Source organism: Pygocentrus nattereri, chromosome 18 (assembly GCF_015220715.1).
Source record: "Pygocentrus nattereri isolate fPygNat1 chromosome 18, fPygNat1.pri, whole genome shotgun sequence".
Lineage (NCBI taxonomy): Eukaryota > Metazoa > Chordata > Actinopteri > Characiformes > Serrasalmidae > Pygocentrus > Pygocentrus nattereri.
In genome coordinates this window covers 17,377,779-17,402,503 of record NC_051228.1, presented here as the reverse complement: position 1 = coordinate 17,402,503, position 24,725 = coordinate 17,377,779, and the positions used below count along the sequence as shown (strand labels likewise).

The 24,725-nt window shown below is 40.4% G+C and overlaps 1 protein-coding gene across 3 annotated transcripts in view; it reads right to left on the bottom strand.

The window, feature by feature from the left end:
• Positions 1–13,682, bottom strand: part of bmp1b (bone morphogenetic protein 1b) — a 67,549-nt gene extending 53,867 nt beyond the window's left edge. For all 3 annotated transcript variants that reach the window (XM_017718899.2, XM_037547665.1, XM_037547664.1), the window contains exons 1-2: positions 13,449–13,682; positions 3,187–3,282 (exon numbers count right to left, since the gene is read on the bottom strand). In XM_017718899.2, the coding sequence (XP_017574388.1) occupies positions 3,187–3,282; positions 13,449–13,587 (235 nt within the window). In that variant the 5' untranslated portion in view covers positions 13,588–13,682. The remainder of the gene's footprint in view (positions 1–3,186; positions 3,283–13,448) is intronic.
• Between the last annotated feature and the right edge of the window lie 11,043 nt (positions 13,683–24,725).

The following is a 24,725-nucleotide window of genomic DNA, read 5'->3' as shown; positions in this document are numbered from 1 at the left end:
TTCAATGACAGTATATGAACTCTAATTCACAGTGTGCTGGACTACATGCTTAGCACTGAAACACAGGTTCTTCTCTCCAGAACGTAGAATATTCCCAAACACATGCGCAATGCAAGTAACCTATGTACAAAAATAACCAAAAGTCCTAAACCTAATAAATAACAGCTCCCTCATTGATCAAAGGTTCCTGTAGCTGCAGTGGGAGTTTGTACTTTTTTCGGGTTGAGCGCTCGGTCATAAAAACGCAGTTTGTGCCGCAATCAACCCTGTCTAGTTTTTACCCCGTTGCAGGCCTGTTTCGATGCTCGTGAACGGTGTGACCATAAAACAATAACTTTACGGTACCTCAAACACCCGTTAGAGGTCTCTCTCACTCGTGCACCCCTGGCTATATCACTCGCTGAAGCTTTGGCTGACGCTGCACGGGCGACGTCACGTCTCTCCTCTTCTGTGGCACAAAACACTCCTCCTCCGGTGGTGTGCGGCGGAATTAGCCACTTAGCGCTCTCATCTCGGTTCCCAAGGTAACCTAGCTAGGTTAACTAACTACTTTAGCTAGCTTAGCTAACTTCCACACCGAAAGCTAGGATATTAACTAAACAGTACATTGCAGGAACGTTACTACGCAGCATAAAAAGTTGTGAAGCCGGCACTTAGTGCGGGTAGTAAGCCTATTTTACTCCAAAAACCTTGAAGTAAATGCTTTCGTTTTTTGCCGTACTCGTTCGTGAACTCTCTTTCTCTTCGCCCGCGCATGCACGCGCATACGCCCCTGTCCCCTTTACAGGGGAACCAATCATAAAAGACGCTCACTAACGAACTCCTACATCTATCCAATCAAGAGGAAATTACAAGAACATTGACAGACCTACTTAATAATCGGCTGCACTGAACTCATGTTCACTCTCTACATCTCAACCGAACTGAACATTCTCTTTTTCTTTCAACCTTTTATTCTCCCTTTCTTTTTAAAACGCCGAACTTTTCCTCTTACCATTATGCTTTCACATATAAACATTAAAACTCTTGTTTGAAACAACTATTTAAAAGAATTTTTCTTTCCTCTCTTTTCTCAGGGTTACATGCATTTAGAGACCGTTTTTCATTCAACCTAATGAGAAACTGTAGAACAGACTCAGTTTATATCACATTACCTACATTTAGAACCAGATCTCTGCTGCTCATAAATAACATTTGGGTACACTTTATTTGAAGTCTACTTATTTAGGGACTTAACAACAGACGTGCAAGGCCTGGTAGACCACCAAAATGTATTGTTATTATTTTTTAACAAACAGCACTTAAAATCAAAGTGTTAGACAGGAGTTTCCAAAACTGTAGTTCATAAAAAAACTGATTAAAAGTTACAGAGAAAAATCCTAACAACCACCTGGAAGACATGGTAGACACCAAAACGGTCCCCATCAGTAAAACAGCAGCTTTCATCTTTGAAAATCAAGCTGCTTCAGATCTGAAAACATCCACAGGTGTTCCTGTCCATCTTTCCACTGTGAGAAAAACAACTCAGCACTATGGTTCTGAAAGGATGTGTAGCTGTCAAGAAGTCTCACTCAGAAAAGGAGACGGACACATCAAACAAAGAAGCTGAACAACGGACTGACCACCCCAGAGCACAGACCTCAACATCACTGAATGTGATTGGGATTAGCTGGACTGTGAGAAGCAGAAAGCTTCTAGAAGTAGGCAACATAAAGGTGTTTTATTGTTATCATGATATTTTTGTTACTGTGATACAGAACGCACGTTTCTGAGTATATCATGGTTATGGTCAGTACTCAAAGAACACTGATCAACTGCATGTGTCATTACAAAGAGTGCATAATTAGTCCTGTCTGTTTGTTTTGTTTATTGCAGTGTGGGAAATGCTGTATAATAATCACAGCATTCGTAGATTTTGCAGTTTTTTAAAGGTTACACTTTAATCGGTTTCAAAGCATTGTGATAAATATTGTGTATGGTGAATATTTTTTCCTCATCGCCCACCTGTGCACTCTTTAAAAAGATGGTTCTTTAAGGGTTCTTTAGTAAAGAAAATGGTTCTATAAAGAATCGTGAACAGGCCAAGAACTCTTTGCATAATAAAATATTTCTTTGCATAATGAAATGATTTTTTTTTTCATATTGATGGAGAATGTGCTGTAGATGGTTCTATTTTGAACCTTTCTGAAAAGTGTTCTGTATAGCAGGGTTCTCTTATCATTATGATATCAAGTTTATAACACTAGAAGAACCCCAACATAGAATTCTTTTCCAAAAAGGTCTATATAGAACCATGTACATTCTCCATCAATCTAAAAAACCATTTCACCATGCAAAGAACCCTTTATTTATGCAAAGGGTTTTTTGAGAGTTGAGACTTTTCTTTACTAAAGAACCCTTTAAGAACCGTCTTTTTAAAAAGTGTACAACCAACTTCTAAGACTGAACTTTGGAGGAGTGCCGGCAGATTTCTTTGGGAAACTGAAAGTGAGTCTCCTAAAAAGAATTGAATGGAATCAAATCAAGTAAAATCAAGCTTTAGCGGTCCCACACACAGCTATACACACTATAACGTGCAGTGAAATGCTTTCATGAATGTTCTTTGAAATGAGAAACAGAATATACAATAAAAAAATATAAGAATATAGAAAGAAGAGAAGAATATAAAATATAAATATATGGAGATATAATATTAAATATATATATATATATATATATATATATATATATATTGCCGCCCAATGACCGCTGGGTTAGGCTCCAGCACCCCCCCGCGACCCTGAGGGAGAAACGGTTGTGTGTGTGTGTGTGTGTGTGTGTATTATATTGCTGTTGCCGGGAAACAAAACCTTGTATCTCCAAAACGGTAGCTTTACAGGAGAAATAAAAAACAGACTTAATTTTTTATGTAAGTCAATTACGTTTTGATGTAAGGAATTACTTTATTAAGTAATTTCATGTCATTTCTTTAAGTCCATTCATCACTGAATTTATATACAATGTGAAGAGCAACAGGCATTTTCAAATTATATCAAAAACTGAAAAACGCCAAAAATGGAGATACAAGGTTTTGTTCCGACAGCAGTGATATGCGTATATAAAGTGCAGATTTGTGCATAAAAATTATTATTATTTTTATTGTTGCTGCTGTTGTTACTTTTATAGACCGGGGCCAGTCACACATACCTGGTTTAGTGTCATTGGAGCTGGACTGTCCAGTCTGATCCAGTCTGAGATTCTGCAGGTCCTCCTCATCCAGTGCGATGTCCCCCAGAAATGCAACTGAAACACAAACCAGGATACAGACCACTTCATGCTGTTCATACAGTAGAAGACTCTGAAAAGACTCTGAAAAGACTTTTAAAAGACTGAAGCCTGACGCTCAGGGCGGGTTATAAATATTTGGGGCTACAGCTCTGGCCAGGCGATGCCGCTGAGCTCACCTATTGGTTGTTGACAATGTCCACATCACTATTTGTATGAGCCATAAAATGTATGAAAATATTAAACACGTTTGATTTTATTATTAAGACAAGATACGAAGACTGACTTAAGTCAGCCATCCTGCCCACCTTACACCAAATGACTGAGATGACGTCAGTGCAATGCAATTCTAGCAAAACTCTCCTGATGTTATTCTGACATATTTAAATTAGTCCTCGACAGTGAAACTGCTTAAAAAGTCTTTGGTATAAAGCCGACATTACTCCTTGTTGTTTAGAGACCAATGAGAGTTCCATTAGAGAGAGATTCACTCAGAGATGTGGAGATCAGTGATATATGAGGTTACTCAGAAAAGAATGGAGTGTAATGACCCTCTTGATGAAATTACATTACATACTCCATTGCCGAGAGCTTTAATCAGGTAGAATGAAGGTCACTGGTGCTAAAGTGAAAAAACCCTCACCTCTCCTGCTCAGCTTTACACAGAAACTCTTCCTCATTAAACAAACCTGAATATACTAATCAGCTAATTAGCAAGGCTTTCATGCAGCTCGCTAAACAAGGGGAAAATGCAGATCTCTGCTGATCTGTGACCTGAAAGAAAGTTTGACACAGCAGTGCTAAAGCTACAGTTCATCAAAAAAAAAATCTAATTTACCCACTTTTTCCAAAAAGGGAAGCGTGTACCCCATCAATAAGCATGCCGAAACACTTCAAATCTAAAGGGAATTCCACTGATATCCTGCATAATTTAGTATGTGAGATGAGTGATTCAGAGCGGTTTGGTGTGAAATGGTTTAGATTTCTTTACAGTGGTGGTGATGGGAACCAGGGGCCACCATGACTACAATACAAATATAGACATTTTACTATCCAAAACCACCAGTCAGCCTACACGAGTCTTCTTTTACATGGAACATTAATGATGGAAAAACAATGGAACATGTGAAATATGTTTTCTTTGGGGAATATGTTGTCTCACAGTGTCCTGCATGTATCCCACCACAACAAATGGATTAAAATAAATAGATCAGAAAGACGTTTTAGGCCAACATTTGTATCACAAAACTATTGTAAAACAATGTCCCAGTAATCAGGCAATGTATATCTAACCATTTCATGTAAAAACCTCCTGTGAGGGAGCTTTTAGAGTTGGAAATCTGATTCCTATCACCACCACTGTGAACAATTCTGACTCAGTGAATTTCTGTAGAATGGAGCATTTTACACCAAACCACTGTGAATGACTATGTTTATATCTTAACCGATATAATCTTATATCTTAGATAATTTGGTGGAGTTCCCCTTTAAATAGTCTCTAATAGATGTGAGCATGCATTTTTTGACATTGTCACAACAGTCACAAACAGTAGCTGAAGAATTAATTTAGTCCATGTTTATAAATAACACCATATAGTCAAGTGTAGTTATAAAGAACTACCGTTTCAATCAGAAATGTGGAGTGAATTACAAAGAAAAACAGAAGAAACAACAAAGAGATACAGAGAGATAAAGACCAGAATAAATGTACTGAGGTGTTTTGAAAGCAATTTATGGCACATCTGTATTTGTAGCCCAGTTGTCAGTGAGACCGAGTTTGATTGGGTCTTAGGGGGATGAAAGAAAATAGCATTGTTTGATTCCTCTCCTCCTTCAATCATCACTCACACAAGTCTAAATCACAGACAATCACACTTGAGTAGGTATGTGGGGGGGGTGGGGGTTGGGTGGACCGTCCAAATCAATTTGTGTGAAGTGCGTGCAAGGGAGAAAGGTAATAACTGAAACAGTGAAAGGCCTTTTGATTTTGGGTTTGATTTTTTTTTTTGGTAATCGTCATGGAAACCTGATCCTAATAGACCTACACTGGTCCTCTTTAATTAAAGCCACACAGAGGCAGTTCATAACAGCACACAAACTCGGAGGCTTTTAGCTGGAGGGATTTAGAAAAAGCAGTTCAGATTTTTTTTCTAATTAGGAACGTGTGGCAAGAGGCGGCAGGTGGGATGCTTATGATTGCTTTCTTTTTTCGAGCCTCTGGCTGCTTTACACTTTAATAATTAAAATATAGGGAGAAACACTGTACTCAGTCAAATGGAACAGAACACATTTACATAATGTTCATGCAAATTAGAGTTGAAGTAGAAAAATATATAACTGCATAAGAGTCTGATGGTATGAAATACCAATTTCAACACTTAATGCTGCACGCTGTTCACATTTAAATAAAAAGGCCCACATGACTGAAACAAGAATTGTTCTCATGGAAATATTCACAGCATCTCGCACTTACAGACCATATGAGGAAACATAGCTGCATAAACAGCCTGTTTTCAATTCCTAGTTTATGTGATGCAACAAAAACCAACACGTTTTTACACCATTCAGCCTATAGCAGTTTAGTCACACCTACTGGGTATACAGCAGTGAAGCCCCACCCACTGAATATACAGCAGTTTAGCCCAACCCATGGAGTATACAGCAATTTAGCAGAAACAAGTAAATAATGAAAAACAAATAAATAATGAAGTCGGTTCAGAATTCCACTGCTTCCCATTTAGCCTCCTGCTGGGATAATCTGCGCTAAATCCACCTGGCAAAAAGTGAACTGGTGCAAAAAAGCTGTTTCCAGATCAGACCAGCACTCTCCTCTATCCACCACTGGAGGCTGAACTCCAGGACAGAACATGGGTGCCTCACATACTGTACGTTTGTAACAGCACAAATCACTTTACTCAGCCAATGAGCTGATCAGCTCTCCAACCAATCATTTAGAAATCATGCTGACCAATCAGCTGAGTTGGGACTGAAATCCTCAGGGCTAAGGGGGGAAAAATACTTCAACTGCTATAGGCTCACTGGACATGGCTAAACCGCTGTTGGCAGAATGGGCGGGGCTAAAGTACTGTAGGATGAGTGATGGGGTAAAACTGCTATAGGCTGAATGGGTGGAGCTAAACTGCTGTATGGGCAAGACTAAACAGTTGTAGGCCTGGTGAGTACGGCTAAACTGCTGTAGGCTGAATTGGTGGGGCTAAACCATTGTAGGGTGAGGGCAGTCATACAGAAATGTGTTCATGGTTGTGTTCACAACAGCCTGTTTTTGCAGTTTACTGTGAACTGGGGAAACTGAAGCTTGTTTACAATGTCTACATTACTACATCACAATTGGTTTTTCATGATATGGACCTTTTAATCCCTTTTCAAATGGAACCTGAAGTAAAAAGCTTTTATACTTCACCATGAAATACATATAACAAATATATATATATATATATATATATATATATATATATATATATATATATATATATATATATATATATATATATATATATATGCTTTAATCTGTTTATAGAAATAACCTGCATATTATTTTGAAAAAAATATATTTATTCTGTCCTTTATGGGATCAAGCATTTAAATATTTTAAGAGCAGAAAAACACAGCTATAAATAGCATGTGGTGATTTTGCTACAGTGCTGTGAAATGCATTTAGATTAACTCAAAATGAGGTCTTTTCATCTTCTAAAAGTGTCTCTGCTCTGACCATATGCAGAATAAACCTTTCTCTCTGCAGCGTTACAGTCCAAATGGCTGAAAAACACACAGCGGTAATTGCAGTAATGTGGTGTGCAGTTTAAATGCCCTCCCCCTTCCCCACCATGATAATATGGTTCTTCTGCAGTGGACACACAGTACAGCCGCAGAGAACGAAGCAAACTGTACTTTAATTTTTCTGCTCTGACACAACTCACATATTCCATATAAGACCAAAGTTATGCCAGTGCAATGAGAGATTTAATATAGGAAGATAAAAATAATGATGCACACACTTTAATTAAGAAATTAACACTTATTGTTTCTTTATAATTTCAACTGAAATTTTCATTGTCTTAAAGTCTGGCACTGTATAAGTTCTGTTTATCTGATGGGGACAGTTCTGGTGTCTACCAGGTCTTCCAGGTGGTTGTTAGGAGCTTCATCAGCTTTTGAACTCCAGTCTGTCCTTTGACTTTCTCCTTCCTCATGCAAGAGGAATACCTAATCTCCTCAGAAATATCAGAAATATCTACTGAATAATGTGTAATTTGTATTTAATGGCCGTTTTGACTGGAAATTAAATAAATGATGGGTGGATTTCCACATGGTAGTATATATAATGTTATATTTGAAACATATTATATATATATACAAAACAAAGAGTTATGATAGTTATTTTTTCAGGCATCAGCTTTTGAGCACTACTGTTGGTGTCAATTTATACATTTTTGACTGACATGTCACAGAAACACAAGGTTTGAGGACCCCAGCATCTAAGGCCCGCCCACAGTAGTTATAGACTTTCATTAGTTTTCATTACACAGAGAAACGACTTTAAAAAGACATTCCTGTTGATCCTAATCATAGCATTGTGTCAGTATATTGGTATTGGCTGAGAATGACCTGCACTCTGTCCATCAGCAGTTGCAGCAGGTTTAGATTTTCATAAAACAGCTCTATGCTCAAGCTTTGTGTGTATTTATCTTTTCAACATTCTCATTGAAGAGTACGTTTAGTCTAAATAATCAATGATGATTTGACAGTTTTCTTTTCCAAACAATTGCCATTAAAAGATCTTTTGGTCCAAAGGTGGTTTTAACACCTGAAAGATTTGAGTCTGGACATCACAACAAGGGGAGGAAGTCTTTGACTTTTTTCCCAATATAGGACATACATACGTTGTTCTTTCAGTTTTGCAGGTATTTTTAAAAGAAAACAAGGCAAAACCAAAACAGCTTTCTATTCAATATGGATTATAAGTTACATATGGATTATAAGTTATGGATTGCAAGCCAATAAAGAAAACATGCTGTTTTGTATTCAAAACATTCTGGCAAATTAGAAACTTAGTAATTAGAAACTTATCAGACAGTAATAAAGTTAGCTAATGATCATCTGTCATATCAATAACCATGATTAGCAATTTGATCCAATTTGAAATTGGCTTATTACTGGTCACTCGGCACTCTATATGCACACATGAGCTGGAGAAGATAGGAGGAACTAAAAACAAATAACCCTCAGCTCCAAAGTGACAGTGTTAAGCGCTAGTGAGATCACATGTTTAAAAATTCAAAACTTTTGTTTTTATTGGAGGTCTGCAAACTGGCGCTGGTGCATATGTGCAGCAGTGCTCACAACTCAGGCATCCAGTCTTTTAGGTAAACTGATAAATGCTAATGGTAAATTAGCTCAGCTAATGTTACTAGCCTAGCGATCTTAGCTTGTGTCTTTCAGCACCAAAGCAGCAATTCTGTGAAGAGCTAGTAAATGGCTACAATGCGTGATAAGATGCTGAACATTTATTTCTGTTTATACGAATGTAAAAATGAACTTGAACCTGGCTTTTATGTGCTCTCTCTGCTGGTGTTCATAGCAACACTTTGCTAGATGATGCTATGCTGTGCAATGCGGTGTGTCCAGTGTGCGGTGGCCTTTTCAGTGTCCCCTCCCGCACACATTTCTTTTTTTTTTTTTTAAAGTACACTTTTGATCAAACTTCTAGTTAAAAAATTTAAGAGAAATTCAGTTTTTTTTCAAGGATTTCCCTTTCTGAGCCAAGCAGTGTTCTACTCAGTCAGTTAGTCCTGCAAAGGTGAAGACTAAACATGGAGAAGCAGCGTTTAGCTACTATGCTGCTCTTAAACGGACCAAGTTGACAGAGCATTAGAAAAGCCAGACACTGGACACTTTCAAATCCAGCCTAAAAACATTTCTATTCGAGCAGCTTTCAGCACAATTTAAACACTTTTAGCTGTACAGCACTCCTCTCTAATTCAATTCTATTTTCCTTCATTTCATTTTGGATTTAATAATTAATTTCTTCTCTTTTAAATCTACGATTTTAATTATGCTTCAATTTCTAGTCTCCTTTACTTTACATTACTTTTTACACTTCAATTTGAATTATCTTTGTATTTTCTCATTTGACAAATCAACTTCATTTCTTCTTCTCTCTTTTTTTTATTTCTTTATTTCATTTATTATTTCTCTATGTTCTTGCCTGTGGATTGTTTTGAAGAACAGTGATTTTAGTGTAACCTTGTGAAAACCCAATAAAAATTAAAATTGAAAAAAAAAATGGATTGACTGTTTACACAGTTATACTGTAAAATGTCTGTTGTCCGTTTAGCCAACATTTCATGCAGTAAAAAGCATTTTAGGTGGTTGTAGTCACCTCAAATAAATAGTTAAATAGTTCATATCAAGTGAAATATATAAGTGAATATCAAAAATAATGATCAGAAATAAGTGAAATATCAAAATTTCCTTCTCCTCTTAAAACACATGTGTTCAAAACCAATGCATTCAGTCACTAGACACATCAGTGTGTCATGGACAACATACTTTGCGTTATAACACAGAATTTGTTAATCATACAATAATATGACACAAAAGGTGTTAAAATAGGTAACATTTTAAAGTGCATTTGTTTGGAAAGAAGTGGTCTGTTTGTCAACATTTCGAGATATATATACATATATAATTCACACATCAGTTGATTATAATATATATATATATATATATATGTTCTTATATAATTACAAATATCAGGCTAAGAGCATGGCTTTGTCACATGAAGCGTACCATTCCCACCCCCAGTGAAAGAGTGAAAAAGTGGACCGTCCCTCAGGATGACAGACGGGCCAAATGATTCAGGAGTAGAAAAGCGGAAAATCTGGCGATTAGGAAAGTGGACCGTGTTACAGGACTAAAAGCAGAGCCGAACTCTCTTAAACTGTGCTGCTGACTAGAACTCTGCCTGCATTGTGTTTGGACATAGGTTGGTGGCCGCCAGCAAGTTATATTTAAACAGCCTCTAAATTATGGCCCAAACCAGCTGCATGGGGTTTTAATCCACTGTCCCGCCTGCTGCCTTGCTCCCATTCAGAGCACATCATGGGCCTCATGAGCTTTGACTGCTTGGCTCTCGTAGGCACGCAGAAAAAAACTGCAGAGAACTGGGCTTCACTGCTACAGGACTCAAATCTGAAGCTCCAGAAGACAATGTTCCAAAAAAATGAAGTTTTAAAAGACAAATTAGCTTAAGTGCATTATCATGACACCACTGAATATAATATATATATATTTTGTATATGTATATAATCTATATATTGCTGCTGTCGGAAGAAAACCTCGTATCTCCAGTTTTTGACATAAATTGAAAATGCCTTTTGGCCTTGACATTGTGTGTGAATTTCATGACGACTGGACCAGAAGAAACATCCCAAAATGATTTGGAAAAAAGTCTGGTTCCATTGACTTACATTAAAAGTAAAAGAGTTTTATTCCTTCTCCTGTAAAGTTACCATTTTGGAGATAAGAGGTTTTCTTCCGACAGCAGCGATATATTATAACCATGAACATTCAAAGAACTCTTTCCACGATTAAGGGGCTCTTTGCATTGTGAAAGAGTTCTTCAGATTAATGGAGAATGTGCTGTAGATGGTTCTAGATAGAACCTTTTTGAAAAGGGCTCTATATATCACTAAAAATGTTTCTTCTAATGTTACAATGTCACGTTTGTTACAATAGAAGAACCCTTTTTGGTGCTATATAGTACCATAGTACAGCACATTCTCCCTCAATCTGAAGAACCATTTCACCATGCAAAGATCTATTTAATCATGCAAAGAGTTTTTTGAATGCTCTTGGTTCAATATAGAACCACTTTTTTCTAAAGAACCCTTGAAGAATCATGATTGTGTAGCTCATATTTTGTGCGCTAGTTTAAAGAACAGAGTTTGGATCCAGATTTCTCCTCAGGCATCACATGGATTTATTAAACTCCATCAGCAGCTCCTAATTTAACATTACGAGGATAAGAAGAAATAGGCGTTACTGTAATGTCACTACTTTTGACAATAACTGGGCTCGTTACTCATCACTTTTGTCTTGTATGAAAATATTAATGGACTGCAGACTACAGCAGACAAACACAGCCTTTTTCCCCCCAAACTGTTTATGATCTAATGCTACACGACCTCACGGTGGCACAATAAATGAGAGAATCAATCAATGTTAGCCCACACAGTGGCTGACAGTTTGGTCAGTGTGATCTCACTGTCCTGCAAATGTGGGCATTATTCTTCCCTCCTCGAGAACAAGGACAGAAATACTCTGATGAGCTGTAGTCTATGTGCAAGTATGACAACTTTATACACATCAAAGAACAGTAATTCTAATCTTCTGAAGCAGCTGGTAGAACAACTGGCTTCTTCAACGCTAACTGTGACAGACCCCAGTGCTAGCATCGCTGACCAACGAGCCCTCTATCCAAACAGCCAACGCTTGATTTTAAAGGTGCTTTTTGTGTGATATTTTATTATAATTATTATTATATCATTCCAGAATTAACTGAAATGATTAACAGAAGGTTAACATGCAGCAGTTTTCACATTATGTATTATTTTGCAGAGATATCTACTGAAGTTAGCACGCTAACCAGCTAGCCTCAGCCCATCCTGTCTCATAATACCACTTTGTAGCACTGTCCTGAGGGCATGTTCTAACCTGTTATCAATCATGTTGAAGGTCCCGCCCATCTTTAAAGATAGGTAGCAGATAAAGGAACAGCAAACGCAGCGATGACTGAAACTCTTGGCGAATGACCATCATCAACACCCCCACAATAAACGATGTTCAGCAGCAAAGACATAAAGTGACATAAATAGAAGCAAAATAAGAGTTAGCATCGGCACTGGAGCTCTCAGCGAAAAAGGGATGATCTTTGATGCCAAACCGGCAAATTTTCTTCTAGACTGGTAAGTAAATGGGGGAGGAGTGAAAAGGGAAGAGGAAAGACTGTATAGTTCCTCATTTCTAAAAATAGGGGTTGACAAGACAATGTCCTGGTGATGTACTGCCCCCGACTGTGTGAAGTATGAATTCGACAGACTGCATAATCTTACAAATTGCTCACTTAAAACAAAGAATTCGTCCTCACAGTCTGTAAACCAGGCAAACCTAAACAAACTGGTTGCCAGGTTTGCCTTTGAAGACATGGAGCCTATGACAGTAACTCATTATTTTAATATGCAGTAATTGGTTAAGTAGTTCAATTAACTGTGAAAGAAGTAACTGTAACTCATCACTAATTTCTAGTAACTTTCTAGTAACTAATGCAACACTAATGATAAATACAATTTACACTGGCCTTCCTTGAGGGGAAGTTTGAAAATGACTGACACACTGACAGACATAAAATCATTGATTATTGTATATGTGTTATTTACATTTATTCTAATATTACTGCCCAGACAAACAGCCTTTTGAATTTTGTATCTCAGGTGCCTAAAACCTCTGCACAGCACTATATGTTTATTTGAATAATCGAGACAGCAGTGAACGCAGTAAAGCTGTGTTCATATTAGTGTTGCCATGATAAATCAATTCTACTCAAGGTTAAAAAAATATATTTAAGTAATTATATTAAATAAATTTAAGTATTTACACAAAAGTGGGAAAAAAAGATTTTCTGTCAATATTTACCTTCTTTATAAATCTGCATTTGGGTGATTTTCAAGATTGTAATGCACATTATATGCATTTGCTCACGCAGTACTAAGCTGCCTGATGGATATATCCATTGATCTGCATCTTGTATTTCTATATTTTTGGTAAAAATAAACTTTTTAAAAAGCTTCATTGTTGATGATTTTGTAATAGCAATACTCGTTCAAAGTTATGCGTTATTTGCTATTGTTTAGATACGTCTATGTTTTATTTCATGGCCTTGAAATCTCAAGTTATCATCAAAATAATCGGAAGATTTCTCGATTACCAAAATAATCGTCACGGTTTATGCGCCTAAGTACGCGCTTTTAAAGCTTGTCGTTTCAGTTGTTATGGTAAGTTCTCACGCTGTCATGTGGGACAGCACGCACACAAACACACACACACTCACACACTTTTCTCGAGAAGTCTAAAAACATTTATGAAGAGGGACGTGATTCATTTACCGGCTTTGCACGGGTCCTTGTAGTCGATTGCATCAGTTTCAGTCACTTCATATTCTGCCTCCACATCCAGCTCGGCGGTCAGTAACAAGCTCAGCTGCAGCAGTAAACATGTCCACTGGGAGTGCATGGCTGCCTGCATGTGCTGGGCTAAACTTGGAAAGGACCGTGCGGCGCTGGCTTTGGGCGGGCTCTGGGGCTCCTAGAGGCGGGCACTCCCTCCGCGAGCTCCCGCTGCCTCAGCGCCTTTATTGCCTTTATTCCGGAGCAGTGCTGGGCCCTCAGCCAGCACAGCCAACCACTGTACTGCTAAGAGCTCCGACTTCACACCTGCATTCGGTCAGAAACCCACCCGTATTCAGACAAAGCCCGTCCTCCTAACGCTGCGATTGGCTACTGTCCTGCTTCCTGCGCTGCGATTGGCTGGCAAATTTGAGTGAGCTGCAGAAAAAGAGCCCAAACTCTCACTTTATTGTTTATGAAGTTCATAGTCTACAGTTAATAGAGATAAACACTGCCCAGCCCATGGATCTTACTTCACACCTGCAATTGGCTACTGTCCTGCTTCTTGCGCTGCGATTGGCTGGCAAATTTGAGTGAGCTGCAGAAAAAGAGCCCAAACTCTCACTTTATTGTTTATGAAGTTCATAGTGTATAGTTCATAGAGATAAAAACTGCCCAGCCCTTGGATCTTACTTCACACCTGCAATTGGCTACTGTCCTGCTTCTTGCGCTGTGATTGGCTGGCAAAGTTGAGCAAGCTACAGAAAAAGAATGCAAGCTACCACTAAAAGAATACATAACTTTATCATCTACGGTAGAAATCTCTGTATGTATGGGACAAAGCTGAAAACCAGTACTGACTGGTTGTAAGCTTGAAGCCCTCAGGCAGCACAGCATTAAAAACAGACATGATTTTGTAGTGGAAATCACTTCATGGGCTCAGAAACACTTCTGAAAACCACTGTCATACAGTTCATCACTGCATCTACAAATGCAAGTTACAACAGGATCCAGAAACACTGCTGCCTTCTCTGGGCCCGAGCACATTTAAAATGGAACATTTAAAATCTATGCCAGAACTCTTTACTGAAAGAGTCACTGTAAAACTGATTTATCAAGCTCAGATATGTGATAATGACTTTACAAGCTCCAAATGTCTGTTTACTCTAGAACAAGCAAAAATTTTTATGCTACCGGCCATTAGCTCAATGCTAACAAATTATGAAAATCCTATTGGGATGCAAGCAGAATTTAGCATTATACCAGATTTTTTTTACCTTGTTTTTACATTTATGCACTCAAATTAAAGACCACATTGACATGGATTTTAGTACGTGTTCGATATTTACCATTTCCAAGCTCTTTTTATCTAATACGTCAAAATACACATAAGAATATGCAGACGGAGATCTAGCTGCAGTCTCTGAGCTCCAGAAGCAGTTACAAAACCCTTTAAAAATCATTCCACCAAGGCCCTGCGGCAGCCTTTGAGTGATGGAGGATGCTGTGTTTCTGTAAGCATGTGAGGTTTCTGTGTGGTACTGATTGCGTAGAGTGCAGTGCAGAGGAAGCCTGCGGAAAAGAACAGCGCTTTGAGACATACAGCAGGAGCTCATTCTGCAGCTCAGCGGAGAATCGCCTACTAAGACTGGCTGAATGGCAGATGTTTGATGAGAGGGGCTCGAGGCCTCCAGGCTACTCCAGACTCCTGTGGTTTCTCTGAGGCCCCTTAGGATCTATGATGCCACTCACCTCACACTGAGGGCCCTCAGCTATAGCTGCTCTGAGCTGGCTGTTACTCTGCTTTTACATCCCATATAAGGAATGAGGTTTTCCTATCATGCCAAAATAAGGAATGAAGTTTTTCCTTCATGCCCATATGAGGAATGAGGTTTTCCCATCACGCCCATATGAGGAATGAAATTTTCCTGTCATGTCCATATAAGGAATGAGGTGTTCCCATCACGCCCATATGAGGAATAAGGTTTTACCATCATGCCCATATAAGGAATGAGATTTTTCAGTTAGGGCTGTATTCACCTTGTTTTGCCATGCCCACTTTCATGAGTTGTTTTTTCCCCAATTTTGTTCGATCTTCCAGTCAGTTACTTGCCTAGCTAGCTACAACAAATAAAATGAACAAAGTTACTGTACATGTGAGGAGACCAAAGAAACAATAAAAAGCTCAAATGGGACAACATTACCTCATCCAAGAGTCATAACACAATGGGTGGATGAGACAAAAAGGTGGCCTGAGGTTACATACACTCTCAGAAATATAGATATGAAACTGTCACTGGGGCAGTCCCTTTCTTGTCACTGGGTTGGTTCTCTCAAGGGTACATCTCAGTACCTTTAGTCAGGGAACATAAGTGTGCCATAATCCACTGAAATTATATTTCCTAAGTTGTAATAACTCCACACTGACTTTTTATTTTATTGCTCTGTTTTAAAACATTAGGTCATGAAAATGTACAAATATGTACCTTTCACCTAGAAAAACGTATTTAAGGTGCATAATTGGACCGTAAAACCACTACTGTACCTACTGTACTGTGAACTTTTACATTGTTTGTACCTTGATGAACGAAAAATGTGCCAGCAGAGAACCTTTACTTCTAAAAGTGTATGGTGACATTTCCATTATTTTGTACCCTCAGCAGGCATAGAAGCATATCAGTACCTACATAGTGGGAAGGTCGTCCGTGTACTCCTACACAAAGAGGGTGAATTAATATTTCTGAAAGCCAACGTGAACCCAAGTCAAGCCAGCTGCCTGAGCCACTCGGCGTGGGTATTGGTTACAGTCCAGGGATCTGTGGAGACGACAGGGTGTTCCTGTATCGCCGGTTTAGGAAGATCATGCAGTCATGCCGCCACAATTGCCTGTCAACTGAATATGACATTAGCTAGCTAGCGTTGACTCATACGTTTTGTGGTAACATGCTATGCTGAAGGGAAAAGCTAGTTACTTTCCCCCGGATGTGAGGGGTAACATTAGGTTGATGTGCACAATTCATTGACGGTCAGAAAGAGAGTTTGTCTGTAGTCAAAATGCTTTGCGGAAGGTAAATTAGTTACATTTTCCCGTCAGTGTTTTAGAAAACATTCTTTCTATTTAGTTTACTTCGTGCTCAAGATTCATTTTCAATGTCTGGAAAAAATTGTTTGCATTGTGTCCACCTCAGAATATTAATATGTTTTTTTGGACATACACAGCTGCTGAATTGATGACCATTTGTAAGTAGCCAATGCTGTCAAATCTCTTGTGTCCAAATCATGTATGTAGAGTCCAGGTAAGTCTTAACTCTTGAAAAGGATGGTTCTTCAAGGGCTCTTTAGTAAAGGAACACTCAAAGAACCCTTTGCATGTTTAAACGGTTCTCTGCATTCTGAAAAGCACAGAGAAGGGTTCTGCAATTGTTACAAGCTTGTTGCAATAAACAAACCCTTTGTAGTGCTAATTAGAGCCTTTTTCAAAAAGGTTACCCATAGAACCAGCTAGAGCACTTTTTTCATCTAGCTAAAGAACGATTTTATCATGACAAGAACTCTTTAATTATACAAACATTCTTTGAATGTTCATGGTTCCAAATAGAACAATTTTCTTTAATATAGAACCCTGGAAGAACCATGTTTTTAAGAGTGCACATAACAACAAATCATGTATCCATACAATGTGTGGAAGTGTCTGTTTATAAATTGTACAATTCAAAACTGTCAGAACGGTCTCTCCTGCTGTACACTTGAGGATGGTAGGTTAACAGTTCACTCCCAAAGGCAGGAACAGTATGGATCACAAATATTCATGGTATGTGGTGTGGGATAAACTTTTTCTGGCATTACATACATTGCTTCAATCAATATAACCAGCGTTATTTGGTATGAGAAAAACCTAATGCATTAAATTCATCCCAAGTGCATGAAGGTTGGCAACTGTATAACATTAAGTTTAATCCCTTTGCTTGCTTGGAAAAAAGGTAAGATTATGATTAAGATGCCTTTTAAAGGTGCTTTATGTCATGCTGGAGTGAATATCGATTTCATATGCAAAACTGAATGGGTTTAGTAACTTTTTATACTTAGGCTAAGCTAATGATGTGGCGATCAGTGATTTTCTTTGGAAATAACTTAAAATATCTTCATATTTGTATAATTGCCAAGTATTGCAATTATAGCAATGCTAATGGTAATGTTTGGTATCAGTTTGAAAATGCAGTGTCCAATGGACTCGCAGGAATTGCCTGCACTGATGAACAGTGCCTTTGGAATATTGGGACCCAAAGGAATCTTGCTCCTTCCACACACCTGCGGTAAGCCTCAACCATTTACCTCTGGCTCCCATCCTTATTTTTCAAAACCAGGATGATCTGAGAGAAGGGCTGAAACATCTGAACCTACGTGTGTCAAGCCTTCTGTACAAATTTGTGCAAAAAAATGCTGCAAAAGAACTCTCACAAGAGTCCGCTGCTGTACCCCATACTGACCATGATGGCACCGACATCTGTCATTTTATGAGACCTTTGTGGCCATTGCTCCAGACAAATGCCAGCTTTTGGAGCAGATAACACTGGAGCAGAGTGCTTCCCACCTGTGGCATGGCTCTCACAAGGTGAAAATTACAGCCAGCTCTGCAAAAAATGTTCTCATCAGAAGAAACCCTCAATAATTTCTGAAAGAGCACATCTTCTCTAGGCTCCATGGGAACACAGCAACTCAGCATAGTGTAGAGAGTGAGGCATTAGCTTTGCAGTGGCTAGAAGGCTGTGGTTACAAGGTCACCCGCAGAGGCACGGTTTTATGCATACATGAGTCCTGTTTGTCTGCAAGCCCCGATGGTGTGTTACATACAGGAGAGCTTTTAGAGATTAAATGTCCTCTGCTAAAGAGCAACAAGTCTCTGGTAGACCTAATGGGAAGCCAGAGATATGATTTGAAGACGGATGGGACACCACAGCTCCAGCAAAATGGTCCATGTGGCTTCTATATGCAGGTTCAGCATTGCATGTTTTGCACAGGGCTGAGGGCGTGTAAGCTGCTCATATGGAGTCCATTGCAACAGGTTTTGCTCCATGTCCCATACAGTGAGGCATTCTGTGACTAGAACCTTTTATTTTAAGTCTATGTTCCCTCATGTGTAAGATGAGTATCACGCAGGCCGTCTGTTGCTTTGTAATATGTACACTCAGCTGAACACTCACATGAATTATATGTTTTTATGGATCTGCATGTTTTGATGTATGGCAGTTACAATTAACAGATTGTTATTGTTACATAAAATAAACCAAAGAATTTTTGGGCTTTTTTTTAAAGGATTGTAAACTTTACACCTTGTGATTTCTGAATCTATAGTGGTATACATTTGTAAAAAAAAAAAAAAATCATCATCATCGTCATTGTCATCATCTAGTCCAGACAGGGTCGCGGTAGCAGTTGGGAGAGCAGAGAATCCCAGGTGACCCTGTCCCCCGCAACTTCCTCCAGCTCATTCCCGGGGACCCCAAGCTGCTCCCAGGCCAACTTGGAGACATAATCCCTCCAGCGGGTCCTAGGACGACCCCGGGGTCTTGTCCCGGTAGGCCGTGCCTGGAACACCCCCACCGGGAGGCGTCCAGGGGGCATCTGGATCAGATGCCCGAACCACCTCAGCTGGCTCCTCTCAATGCGGAGGAGTAGCGGCTCTACTCTGAGCTCCTCCCGGATGACTGAGCTCCTCACTCTATCGCATAGCGTGTAGCCTGCCACCCGATGAAGAAAGCTCATTTCCACCGCTTGTATTTGGGGTATTGAGGGTTGGGATGTAGATCGACCGGTAAACAGAGAGCTTCGCCTTTTGGCTCAACTCCCTCTTCACCACTACTCTGGCCGCCTGTCCCAGCCTACGGCCGATCTCACGATCCCTCTTCCCATCACTCATGAACAAGATACTTAAACTCCTCCACCTGGGGCAGGTCATTTCCCCTTACCTGGAGTGGGCATGCCATCCTTTTCCGGGCCAAGACCATGGACTCAGACTTGGAGGTGCTGATCCACATACCAACCGCTTCACACTCAGCGAGCGCTGGAGGCATCCATGTGATTCTGCCAAAAGAACAACATCATCTGCAAATAGCAGAGACGCCACCATCCGGCCTCCACACATAATGCCCTTGTGACCCTGGCTATGCCCTGATACTGGAGACAGGGCACAACCCTGGCGGAGTCCAACGCTAACACTGAAAGAGTCTGACTTCATGCCGAGTATACGGACACAGCTCTCACTCCGGGAGTACAGAGATTGGAGTAGCCCGGAGTAGTAGCCCCGGCACCCCATACTCCTGGAGGACCTCCCACAAGATATCTCGAGGAACACGGTCATAAGCCTTCTCCAAGTCCACAAAACAAATGTAGACTGGGTTAGCAAACTCCCATGCCCCCTCAACAATCTGTGAGATGGTGAAAAGCTGATCCATTGTTCCACGGCCGGGACGGAATCCACATTGTTCCTTCTCAATCTGAGGTTCAACTATCGGTTGGAATCTCCTTTCCAGCACCTTTGCATAGACTTTCCCAGGGAGGCTGCGCAGTGTGATACCCAAATAATTGGAACACACCCTCTGGTCCCCCTTTTTAAAAATAGGGACCACTACCCCAGTCTGCCAGTTGAAGGGTACTGTTCCCCAGGTCCATGCAATATTGTAGAGGCGTGTTAACCATGACAGCCCAACAATATCCAGAGCCTTAAGCATTTCTGGACGAATCTCATCCACCCCCGGTGCCTTGCCACTGAGGAGCTTACCAACTACCTCAGTGACCTCCACCAGGGAAATGGAACTTGACACCCCAGAAGTCTCTGGCCCTGACTCCCGTGAGGGAGGCATGTCTCCCGGATTAACATGATCCAAAGTTCTCCATGCATATTGGGCACAAGAAATCGTGTACCCTGCCCAGGAAAGGGTCACCTGGACCTACCCCTGGAGCCAGGCCTGGGGGTAGTGTTCCACGGCGAGCGCCTGGTGGCCGGGCAGCCCACATAACCTGGCCAGGCTCAGCCCGAAAATGCAACATGGGGAGGCCATGTGGGCCCACCACCTGCAAGGTGGCCTAGGCCCCTGCAGCAGAAACTAGCTCTTGGCACATGGAATGTAACCTCACTGGGGGGGAACGAGTCTGAACTTGTGCAGGAGGTTGAGAGGTACCAACTAGATATAGTTGGGCTCACCTCCACCCACAGTGTCAGCTCTGGAACCAGACTTCTGGATTGGGGTTGGTCTCTCTCCTACTCAGGGGTTGCACAGGGTGAGAGGCGCTGGGCGGGTGTGGGGATACTCACAAGTCCCCGGCTGGTGACCATGCAGTTGGAGTTTGTCCCAGTGGACGAGAGGGTCGCCTCAATGCGAATTAAAATCGCAGAGAGGAAAACTTTGACTGTTGTCTGTGCTTATACACCAAACATCAGGTCAGAGTATCCGGCTTTCTTAGAGCAAGCGGGCGGGGTTCTGGAAAGGGTCCCGCCTACAGACTCCATAGTCCTACTGGGAGACTTCACTGCTCATGTTGGCAATGACTAGGAGACCTGGAGAGGCGTGATTGGGAAGAACAGAATTATTGGACTTGATGGACTGTGATTGTCCATAATGAACACCAAGTTCAAACACAAGGATGTTCATAAGTGTACATGGTACCAGAGCTCCTTGGGTCAAAGGTCAATGATCGACTTTTTTGTCGTTTCATCTGACTTGGGACGATATGTTCTGGACACTAGGGTGAAGAGAGGTGCTGAGCTGTCAACTGATCACCATCTGGTGGTGAGTTGGATCAGATGGCAGGGAAGGCTGATGGTCAGATCCGGTAGGCCCAAGCTAATAGTGAGAGTGTGCTGGGAACAAATGTCGGAGGCCCCTGTTCGGAATGGTTTCAACTCTGACCTCCGGGAGAGCTTTTCTCATTTCCTGGAGGAGGTTGGGGACATGGAGTCTGAATGGACCCTGTTCAAAACCTCCATTGTGGAAGCTGCCAGGTGTAACTGTGGCCAAAAGCTTGTGGGTGCCTGTCAGGGCGGTAACCCAAGAACCTCCTGGTGGACACCAGTGGTGAGGGAGGCCATCAAGATGAAGAAAGAGGCCTTTAGAGACTGGTTGGCCCGAAGGACTCCCGATTCAGCAGATAGGTACCGACAGACTAAAAAGGTGGCAGCTGCAACGGTGGCAGAAGCAAAATCCAGGGCATGGGAGGAGTTTGGTGGGAAAAAAGACTTTTTCCAGGCATTCCAGAATCCTGGAATTTGCTGCGATTAACTTATTACCGCATCTTCCTCCATACGCTGGTGAAATGAACATTATTAGCCCACAGGGTACAATTGCCACTAAGTATTTGATGGTATGGTGGCCGTAGTAGTGACTGTAAGGCCCAATCCCATTTCTTATTTTTACCCCTACTCATTGTTTAGAGTGTCAACCTAACCCCTTGGAACTGAGTTACAAGGGGTAGTGGTTGAAATCTTGCCCTACGAAATGGGACTGTCAAACAAAAAAAAACAAAAAAAAAACAAAACACTGCTTCATGAACAGGCTACTAGTGCTGCTACCTAGCTGCTGGGCTTCAGTTATGTTTAAGGAATCATATGCTTTCAAAGAGGGGGTATAAGAAAATGATTCATTATCACCCACCGCTAATTCCTTGGTGATACTAAGCTGTAGTCTATTCACCACCTTCTTGTTCAACCGTTCTACCTTAAATGGAACAGCAGTGACATTCCAGCACTTCAGACGTCAGAATTTTTTTTTTTTTTTTAACCTTTATTTTACCAGGTAAAATGTTTGAGAACCAGTTCTCATTTACAAACATGACCTGGCCGAAAGGCTCCAATAAAAATAGGCCCACGGCACATAAAAACAGATACATACAAAAGCAAGTATACATACCAAAAGTAAAACATAACAAAACAACCAAAAAAAAAAATACAGATTTACATAAAACAAACCAAAAAATATGAAAAAAGCAGGAGTAAGGATAGAGAAAAATGAGTATGTATGAGTATGTGCATTATTTTTATCCATGATTATTAACAAGAGCAACAGTCTACTATTGTATATTTAATTGTATGCTTGAAAGTGGTAAGAGGTGTTAAAATTGCAAGTTTAAGGGTGGTTTGTAAATTATTCCAATCATTTGCTGCTGAAAAACGAAAGGAATTGCAGCCAAAGGTACTGCAGGTTTTGGGAATGGTGAGCTTGATGTATTCACTTGACCTTGTGCGATATTTATTATTGGCTACGTGAAGAAGAGACGACAGATATGGTGGTGTTATGGCCAAGATCGTCTTGTAGATGAAGTAAAACCAATGATGGAGCCGCCGAGTATGAAGTGAGGGCAAGCCCACCAGTTTATAGAGATCACAGTGATGAGTATTGAAAGGTGCATTAGTGGTAAAGCGGATGGCAGAATGATGAAGTGTGTCTAGTTTTCGAAGAACAGTGCATGATGCCATTTTATAGATGATGTCACCATAGTCCAAAATTGGAAGTATTGTCATTTTAACAAGAGTAAGCTTGGCTGCATAAGTAAAAGAGGCTTTATTACGAAAAAGAAAAGCTAGTCTAGCTTTGACTTTCTTCTTGAAAGAGAAGGTTATTGATATGTGTGGAGAAAGACAGAGACGAGTCCAACCAGATGCCTAAATATTTGTAAGATTGAACAAATTCCAAAGTCATGCCATTAGCACAGCTGATCTTGGGGGGATTAGCAGCATCTTTTTTTCGACTAAAGATAATGCATTTGGTCTTATTAGTGTTAAGGCGGAGATGAAGGTTGTGAAAGGACTGCTCTACTGAGGTGAGACTCAATTGAAGTGTAGATGCTGCAGAATGAAGTGATGGGCCAACTGAATAAAGTATGGTATCATCAGCGTATAGATGGATTTTAAAGTTACCAGCAACTTTGGCTACATCATTAATGCAGATGGAAAACAAAGTTAGTCCCAAGATGGAGCCCTGAGGCACCCCTTTGGAGATGGTTAATGGTTCTGACACTATGTTTTCTGTTTTCAGCTGCTGGACACGTTCAGATAAATAGCTGGCAAACCAATCACAGCAAGTAGTAGACAGACCAATGCTGGAAAGTCGACGTAGAAGGATCCTATGATCAACTGAATCAAAGGCTTTGGTCAGGTCAATAAAAGCAGCTATACAGGCCTTTTTGCTGTCCAATGCTGTAATAATGTCATCAAGGACCTTTGTAATGGCAGTCAAGCATCCATGACCAGCACGAAAACCAGATTGAACGTCAGATAGGATATCATTTGAATCAAGAAAATGGGTTAGCTGTTTATAAACCAACCTCTCCAAGATTTTCGCTAAGCATGGTAAAATAGAAATAGGTCGATAACAGTCGGGGTCTGAAACAGAGCCACCTTTAAAAAGGGGAAAAATCATATCTGATTTCCAGTCAGAGGGAAAAATAGAGAGCTGTAGAGACAAGTTAAATATTAGTGTAATGGGAGCAGCAATGATGTGAGCAGATGCTTTTAAGAACATGGGATCGAGTCCGTCAAAGCCAGCCGATTTATTTGGGTTTAATTTAGTGAGTTCATCCAGCACCTCTAATATAGAAATGGGTTTGAAAGAGAAACCAGCATTGCTGGAGCAGGAAGGCTGAGCAACTGACAAAGCAGCGACTGGGTCGGGGAGAGTAAAAGGTTTGGTTGAATTAATAAAATAATGGTTAAGAAGGCTTATCACTAACAACAACATTAATGAATACCATGGACATTGGCAAGTGGGGGGAAACAAGTTTGTTTTCCATAGACTTTACTGTTTTCCAGAACTTCCTTGCGTCAGAGCCACAAGTAGAAAATTTCTCCTTAAAATGGGAAATTTTTGCATTCCTGATTGCTTGTGTTGCTTTATACCGACATTGCCTGAAGGCAAGCCAATCAGCAGGAGATTGAGAGGAACGGGCTTTTTGCCAAAGGATGTTCTTTTTATGGATTAACTTTGCCAGGTCATTGGAAAACCAGGGACTATAACGATTTTTAGTCCTAAATCTTTTCATAGGAGCGTGTTTATCTATGAGCAGACTAAATGTACTCTTAAAAAAAGACCAGGCATCATCTAAGGAATGCATAGAATTGATTGTTTCCCAAGGCACTGCCGCAACATCTAGAAGAAAGGAATGCATATCCAGTTTCCTCAATGAGCGCTTTGTCACAATCACCGGTGAACGTTTGACAGAACAGCCCAATCGTATACAAGCAATACCACAATGATCACTTATTTGAAAACTCCAGCTTGATAGTTA